At 39.0% G+C, this 9,015-nt stretch overlaps 1 protein-coding gene across 1 annotated transcript in view; it reads right to left on the bottom strand.

Annotated features, from left to right (window-relative positions):
• Window positions 1-6,386: 6,386 nt before the first annotated feature.
• The window catches only part of IBSP (integrin-binding sialoprotein), a 17,769-nt gene continuing 15,140 nt past the window's right edge, over window positions 6,387-9,015 (bottom strand). Inside the window, exons 5-6 of the mRNA XM_006885239.1 lie at window positions 7,355-7,501; window positions 6,387-6,893 (exon numbers count right to left, since the gene is read on the bottom strand). Of these exons, the coding sequence (XP_006885301.1) occupies window positions 6,387-6,893; window positions 7,355-7,501 (654 nt within the window). The remainder of the gene's footprint in view (window positions 6,894-7,354; window positions 7,502-9,015) is intronic.

Raw genomic sequence — 9,015 nt, forward strand, 5'->3', positions numbered from 1 at the left:
TCTCTTCGCCATTCATCCTGATGCTACCAATTGGTCCAGTGGTGAGAATCTTTGTCTTCTTGACATTGAGCCTCAGTCCATACTGAAGGCTGCATCCTTCACCCTCTGCAGCAGGTGCATGAGGTTTCAGCAAGCAGGGTTGTGTCATCTACATAACGCAGATTGTTAATAGATCTTCTACCAATCTTGAAATGATAGAGAGTATAAAATATAAATTCTAGAGCCAGCCTGCTTGTATTCAAATCCTTTTGCTGCTTGTGACCTTCAGCAACTTGTGTAGGTTAATAAAATGTTCTTAGGATAATAAAATTTCAGGTAATAGAAACAGCTGTCTCATAGGGGTTTTGAGAGTTAAAAGTCTCAATAATAAGGGAATAATTTATGTAATTAAGAAATTTGTAAAAGAGGTGATATTAAAAAAACCACCCACACACTCATTGCCATTGAGTTGGAATGAGCTAATAGCTGATACTTCCTTGGGTTTCTAAGCTTGTGAATCACGTGGGAAAAGATTTCTCATCTTTCTCCCATAGAACCACAGATGGATACGAGCCTCCAGAAAGGTGTAGCCTCTGGGTTACCAGTGTAACTCTTTATGGGCTACAGCAGCAGAGCTCTCTGTGAAAAATATACTGTTGTTACTGTTAAGTGCTGTTGAGTCACTTGTGACTCATAGAGACCTATATAGAAAACCCTGCTCTAACCTCTCTCTCCTCATTACTCCAGTCACTGAATCAGACCGTTTCATCCAAGATCTTTCTCTCTTCTGTCCCTCCACCTTCCTAAGCATGATGTCCCTCTCCAAGTACTGGTGCCTCCTTGCAAAATGCCGAAAGTATGTCAGACAGAGCTTTAAAATCCTTGCCTCTAAGGAGCAGCCTGTTTTCACCCTTTCCAGGACTCACTTGTTTGTTCTCCTAGACATCCATAATATATTCAATACTCTTCTCCAGCACCACAGTTCAAAGCCCTCAATTGTCCTTTTATCATCCCTAGTCATTGTTCAGCTTTCTGATTCATAACAAGTAATTGCGCCTGAACCAGGCATATATTAGTCCCCAGACTGACATTGTTGCTCTTCAGTACTCTAGAGAGGTCCCTGACAGCAGATTTTCCCAATGCAATTTGTCTTTTGATTTCCTTAGCTACTGGTACCAAGAATATTGATTGTGGAGTCAAACAAACTGAAGCTGTTAACAATCTCAATCTCTTTACTGTCTATCATGATGCCGCGAATAAACCTAGCAGTGAGAATCTTTGTTTTCTTGATGTTGAACTACTAGAAAATATAATTTAAATCTATGGCAAGTTCTTGAGAATGATGATATTTTAGGTAGAGGGGAAACTCCCTTGTTTTCATACTAAACACTGAAATTACTTGGGGGGGCATTTATGGCATCATGGTATCTGAAAATGACTTTTTTTTTTTAAGAACTAGAAAAATTTCTGTTTATTGAAAAACAGAAGTATAGGCCAGTAATTGATAGATTTGGGGCTTTGCACATCATGGGTATGTAGAGACTTGGGCTTGATATACTGGATTATTAGAAAGGAAGTGAGAAAAACTGGATAAATTGTGCATACTGCACTAAAAGAGATGAGGGAGTGAATAATTTAAAAAGCGATGTATGATAGGGTCTTATGGTTATCACAGGAGTTCACAATTAAGGTTGCATAGTGGAAAGTACTTGGGGTGGTGGGAGGGGTGTGGGGGGGTTGTGTACCAGGGAAGGAGTGTTTCCCTTACTCTTGAAAGAGAGGAGTGAACTGGGGCGGGGGGGGATGAGCTGAGAGAGAAGTGCAGCAATGAACTTTTAAATACTTTGGCAGTAAAGTATAGATATACAAAGAAACACACTCAGAAAAAGACACACCACAGACACAGACCAAAGACACACAGGCACAGAAACAGACACACTCAGAAAAAGACACACCACAGACACAGACCAAAGACACACAGGCACAGAAACAGACACACTCAGAAAAAGACACCATGATAATTATTATATAAAATATAAGCCCATTCATTGTTGCTGAGTAGGACATGACTCATAGCTGACTCCTTAATGGATTTTCATAGGCTATAAATTGTATGAGAGGCCATTACTCATTTCTCTCCCATGGAGCACCTGGTGAATTTGAACTGCCTAGAGGGACATCATGCTTGGGAGGGTGGAGGGACGGTGCAGGAGAGGAAGGCCCTTTATGAGGTGGATTGATTCAGTGACTGGGATAATTGGGATGGTTGTGTCAGAGACAGTGTGATTGGCACAGGACAGAGCGGAGTTTAGGGCTGTTGTACATAGGGTCGCTATGAGTCTCAGGCGACTCGATGGCACATAACAACAACAACAACACCTCTTTATTGGCAATGCAACTCCTTATCCATTAAGCGACCAGAAGTTCCTTTGTTTATATATACAGACAAATGTATAATTATATCAAAATATGTGTTTGTCTGCATAGTGGCACTGTTGTAGAATGGGACAGACATCAGGGTTGGGGTAAGTCTGAGAAAAACTGAAAAACTTATTTATACTGCATTGAAACGGATGAGGGAGAGAACAGTTTAAAAGTGATATATTACAGGGTATTATGCTTATCATGAGAGTTTGGAATGAAGGTTGCACAGTGTAGTGTACTGGGGCAGGGGGTTTGTATACCAATGAAGGAATTTTTCTTTTATTTTTCAAAGAGAAGAGTAAACTGGGGGGAGCAGGGAGAAAAGTGCAACAATGAATGAACGGAAATCCAAAATCTCTGTAAATGTTCACTAAAATTAGTAAAATCCATTAAAAGTGTGTGTGTGTGTGTGTGTTGTGCACTGTAGAGTTGGATTCAACCTATAGCTGACCCTCCGGTGGGTTTTTAGAGGCAGTAAATGGTACAGGATGAGACTGCTCATCCTTCTCCCACAGAGCATCTGGTGGCCTCAAACCTTGAGTCTTTGGGATTGCAGTGCACCTTCTTGCCACTAGACCACCAGAGATTGTGTTCTCTCTCTCTCTCTTTCTCTCACTCTCCTTCTCCCTCCCCTTCTCTCTTCTTTTCCCCCATCCACACACACACACACACACACACACACACACACACACACACACACACACATTTGTATATATATATCTCACAATGTTAACCATTGGTGATCGAAGATGCTTATTACTAGTTTTTACATTTTTTCTGAAGACAACATTTTGAAAATAAAACATTAGGAGACAATGACATAACAATTTTATATCTTCAATGTGGGAATACTGATTGGATCATACTAGATGGTCCATACATTCTAGAAATTAATCAAATGAAAAGGTAAACATCTTACTTTTTCCCACAACTGTTTTCCGTCACTGTTTTTATCTTTAAACTTGCTTTCAGACTAATATTGTAGACGTAAATTGGTGTGGAAGTTTTGTTTATCATCTCTCATTAGGGCATGTATGTATCCATATTGTAAGTATGTATGTATATGTCTAAGAGTTTTTTCTGTCACAATCAACACAATTAAGAATGGGATTCTCAAAACATATGACTGTGAAATTTGATGATAATATAAACAGGTACTTTTTTTAGTATCAGCTTATTTCAAGCACTCTACAGTTGCCAAATATTTCATGCAACATAAAAAACACAAAAAATTTACTCACTGCTTATCTAAAATTAAACTTTAAGTTGCTGTTATGTGCCGATGTGTCATTTATGACTCATATATGTACAACAGCCCTGTAATCTGCTCTATCCTGTGCCAACTTTACTGTCTCTAACACACCTACCCTCATTACCCTAGTCACTGAATCAATCCATCTCATTGAAGGTCTTCCTCTCTTTCTCTTTCCCTCCACCCTTCCAAGCATTATGTCCCTCTCCAAGGACCAATCTTTCCTTGCAACATGTACAAAGTATGTCAGATGAAGTTTCAGAATCCTTGCCTCCAAAGAGGAGCCTGGTTTCACCCTCTCTGGGATGAACCAATTTGTTTTCCTGGCAGTCCATGGTATATTCAATACTCTTCTCCAGCATCACAGCTCAAAGGCATCAATTCTCTTTCTGTCATTCTTAGTCATTGTCCAGCCTTCTGATTTATAGCAAGCAATTGTGAAGACTATGGCCAATGTTAGATGGATCTTGGCAGAGAACAGAGAGCATGAGAAGAATGTCTATCTGTGTTTCATTGACTATGCAAAGGCATTTGACTGCGTGGATCACAATAAATTGTGGCTAACCTTGAGGAAAATGAGAATCTCAGAACACTAGATCATCCTTATATGAAACGTATACTTGAACCAAGAAGCAGTCCACAGAACAGAGCAAGGAAGCACTGCATGGTTCAAAATCAGGAAAGGAGTGTGTCAAGGATGCATTCTGTCCCTATAACTTTTCAGTCTGTATGCAGAAAAGATCATTTGGGAGGCAGGGCTTTATAAGGAGGAGTGTGGCCTCAGGATTGGAGGTAGATTCATTATGATATGCAGATGATGCAACCTTGTTTGCTGAAACTAAAGAAGACCTGAAGCACTTGCTGTAAAAGGTCAAGGACTGTAGTCTTCAATATGGATTGAAGCTCAGCATCAAGAAGACAAAGTTTCTAACTACAGGGCCAATTGGCAGCACCATATTAGATGGAGAAGAGATTGAGGTTGTTAGGAATCACAGTTTGCTCAGATCCACAATCAACACACTTAACACCAGAAGTCAGGAAATCAAAAGGCAAATTGCGTTGGGAAAATCTGCTGTCATGGACCTCTCCAGAGTGCTAAAGAGCTACAATGTCACTCTAGATACAAAGGTGCTCTTTAACCAGGCCATGGTCTTCTCAATTACTTGTTATGGTTCATAGAGTTTGACAATAACTAAGGATGACAGAAGAATAGATGCCTTAGAGTTGTGGTGCTGGAAGAGTCTTGAACATACCGTCGACTGCCATGAAAACAAATCAGTCTGTCTTGGAGAGGGTGAAACCAAGTCTCTCCTTGGAGGCTAGGATTTTGAAGCTCCAACTCACTTATTTTGGGCACGTGGCCAGGAGAGATCGGTCCTTGGAGAAGGACATCATGCTCAGAAGGGTGGACTTACAGCATAGAAGGAGACCCCAGATGAGATGGATTGATACAATAACAGGGGCGATGGGGGTGGTGTGTCAGAATTAGTTAGATTATTGGCTCAGGACACAGAAGGCTGCTGTACACAGGGATGCTATGCATCATAGGCAACTCAACCAATAACATTCTAGGACAGTTTTGGAAGCAGGAGTGGCATCCACTTCCTAAACAACATGCCTCCAAAACTCTATGAACTTTGATAAATGTCAGTGGTTGTAGAGGGGCGTCAGGCTTTTTGTTCATAGGGTTGCTATGAGTCATGTTCTACTCCAAGGCAATCAACAGTAACAACAACATGACCTAGATCAGGTGCACCTTAGTCTCCAAACTGTTGTTGTTGCTCTTCAGTACTTTGGAGAGGTCCTTGACAGCTGACTTTCCTAGTGCAGTTCGTCTGTTACTTTCCTGGCTTCTGGTACCAAGAGTGCTGATTGTGGAGCCAAGCAAGTGCTAAAGCTGTCAACAATCTCAATGTCTTCACCGACTCTCAAAATGCTGCCAAATCTTAAGTAGGCATTCTGTGTTTTTATTTGCCATCCAAGGAGGCCCTAACAGCAGTCATCACTCTCCTAATGTATATAGCTAATACCGGTCACAAGCATGGCACAATTTTAGTTGTATTAATTTATTTTTAAAAATATTCTTTGTTCCTTTGCGTACAAACCATGAGACTGAACTTTCGATCCTTTTTCCTCCTAGTGTTTTAATGCTTTCTCCTTTTCCATTTTGAATTTCTCATTTTCTTTCTCATTATAAAGCATCTGAAGAATTGCATTTTTTTATTTGAAATATAATCAATTAACAGGACATACATACCAGTTGCATTAAATACACAAGAATTATAATGAAACTTAATATAGATTGTTAGGTAGTGTGATTACAGAATTCCATACATATTGTATACAGTGTCATTAATGTGAATGAATTTCCTATTAGAAGCACTTCTTAAACAGAGAGTATGTTTTAATAGTTAACAATAGTACAAACATATTAATAATAACATTTAATGAACTATGACCTCAAAATATTGAAGGGAACTCTATCTTATGCATTGTTTACTGCTTGATAAGCTTCCCTCTATTACAATGATCTTTCAATAACATACCTGAAGAAATCAACAAGAAGCCAACTATCTGCAGAAGCAATTACAGAAAAAAATACTTTGGAATAGTAGCACCATTCCTCACTATTATATGCACATTTGTTGTATTGCACTTTCCTGAGTTGAAATTTGAAAATGAGAAGCTACACATGATACTGCAATGGATGAATTCATTCCTGGATGGGCCTTCACTGGTTGTAGTAGTAATTATGACTATCATAGCCATCATAGCTCTGCCCTTTAAAGTAGCTGTACTCGTCCTCATATGCTCGGTAAGTGTCCCCACGAGGTTCTGTATTTTCATTGTCATAGGTCTCATAGCCATTGTTGTATTCATTGGTGCCTGTTTGTTCATACTCATCTTCATATCCAGTGGTGGTACTCTCTCCAAATGAAGTGGTTGTGAGTTCAAACCTCCCATTTGCATAGGGCGTTGTCTCCTGTTCTGCAGGCGCTGTGGTTCCTTCTACACTGGCTTTAGTGACGTTTTCTTCTCCTCCTTCCTCTTCCCCGTTGTCTCCATCGCTGCTACCATTGCCATTTTCAACATCTGTGCTGTTGGTGCTGGTGCCATTTATGCCTTGCTCATTTCCATCCACTTCGGCTTCGTTTTCTTCATTTTCTTCCTCCTCTTCTTCTTCTTCCTCCTCATCACTTTCTTCCTGTTTTGTAGCTTTGCTTCCTGCATCTCCAGCCTGTAAGGAAAATTTTCAAATTATCTCAGTGTGAAAAAATACAAACATAAGACAATCACTAAATCCAATGATATGTGTTCCTATTACTTTCTATTCTAGAGGAAATTCTGAATTTAAAGAAAAATTGACTTACAACAGAATCAACGGGGTTTTTAAAATGAAATCTCATTTTCTTCCGGTATTAATGAAAAGAGGTGGATGTGTCTGATAAGCTGTCTCTGTGGAACATGCAATCTCCTTCTGTGTGATTAACTGCCTCTTAAAAAACCACTAAAGGATCAAATATGGGTCAGTGCTGACTCTACGGTACTCAATAATAACAACAATTGTAAACAGGGAAAGTTTATCTATCTTTCCATTTTTCAATAATTTAGTGAAAATATGAAATACTATGCATATAGTGTTGAGGTAATCAACACTTCTATCAAGACATGAAATGGATTTCACTGGAGAGTCATTACCTTCTTGGGCAGTTGGATTGCGGCTAACCCTATGCCCCCTGTTCCAGGTGTGGGCTCTTCTCCATAGCCAAAAGTTGTGGTAGAAACAGTAGAATTAGCTTCAGATTCTTCATCTTCATTCTCTTCTTCTTCTTCATTTGAAGACTCCTGGTAAAATGAATTGTATTAAGAATAATTATTTTGACTTGACTATAATCCAGGATTTATTGGAGCTGTGAAACTACTGGATGGAGTTTTTTTCCTTTTCCAGCTCATCACTCAAAGGTGGCAGTTCTGCCACCTCTTAATGCCATTTTCTATTTCTCATGTCTGAGAATTTGGTTCAAAGTTACATTATCCTATTTATCCTATCATAATTTTTATTTTTAGAGAATTCTGATAGATTTAGATAGATTTTTAGATAATTCTGTGTTCTATTTTATAATTTAAAAATAATTATTCAAAAATGGCTAGAAGAGTTCTTAGAGAGGAACTATGAGGAGTTTAAGCAGGAATTAGAAGAGACCATGGCATCAGGGATATCATTGCTGATGTCAGATGGCTCTTTGCTGTAAGTAAAGAATACCAGATGAATGTCTATTATTTATTGACTAAGCAAAGGCATTTGACTAAGTGGATCATAACAAGTTAGGTTAACACTGAGAAGAATGGGAATCTCAGAGCTCTTAATTGTGCTCATGTGAAACCTATACCTAGACCAGGAAGCTGTTGTGCAAACAGACCAGGGGAAAACTACATGGTTTATAATTAAGAGGAGAGTGCCTCAGGGTTGTATTTTCTCTCTTGTCCTATTAAATCTGTGTGCTGAGCAAATTATTCAAGAAGCTGGACTCTATAAAGAGTAATATTTTATCAGAATTAGAGGCAAACTCCTCAATAACCTGTGCTATGCATATGACACAACTTTGCTTACTGAAAGAGAGGAGGACTTGAAGCATTGTTTCAGAAGATCAAAGAATGTAGCATTTGGTATTGACTGCATCTCAATATCAAGAAAACAAAGATTCTTACCACTGGATCAATACGCAACATCATGATAGATGGAGAAAATATTGAAACTATCCAAAACTTTATCTTACTTGCATTCACAATTAACACCCTTGGTACCAACTGTCAGAAAATCAGGAGACGTATTGTACTGAGAAAGTTTGCAGTTTGGGATCTCTACTTTGGAAAAGTACTGAGGAATAATGATGTCAGTCTGAGGACTAAGGTGTATCTGATTCAGGCCATGGTCTTTCTGATTACTTGCTATACAACTGTGAAGAACTGATGTCTTTGAGCTGTAGTGTTGAAGGAGGGTGTTGAACATTTCATGGCCAGCCAAAAGAACAAACAAATATGTCTTGGAGAGGGTGTAGCTTAAAGTGCTCTTTAGAGGCAAAAATTATGAGGTTTTGCCTCACATACTTTGAAAATGATTCCAGGAGGAGCTATTCCTTGGAGAGGGACATGGAGCTTAAAAAGGTGGAGATTTAGTGAAGGAAAGGAAGACCCTCGATCAGGCCTACTGACATGGTGACTGCCTCAATGGGTTCTAGTATGTCAGGAAGTGTGAGGATTGGACAGAATAGGACAGGATTCAGATCTGTTGTTTGAAGGGTCACTACAGGTCATATTCTTTTTTTTTTCTTTTTTTTCTATATTTTATTAATTTTCAT

This window comes from Elephantulus edwardii, unplaced genomic scaffold (assembly GCF_000299155.1).
Source record: "Elephantulus edwardii isolate Elephantulus edwardi_28Jun2011 unplaced genomic scaffold, EleEdw1.0 scaffold00042, whole genome shotgun sequence".
Lineage (NCBI taxonomy): Eukaryota > Metazoa > Chordata > Mammalia > Macroscelidea > Macroscelididae > Elephantulus > Elephantulus edwardii.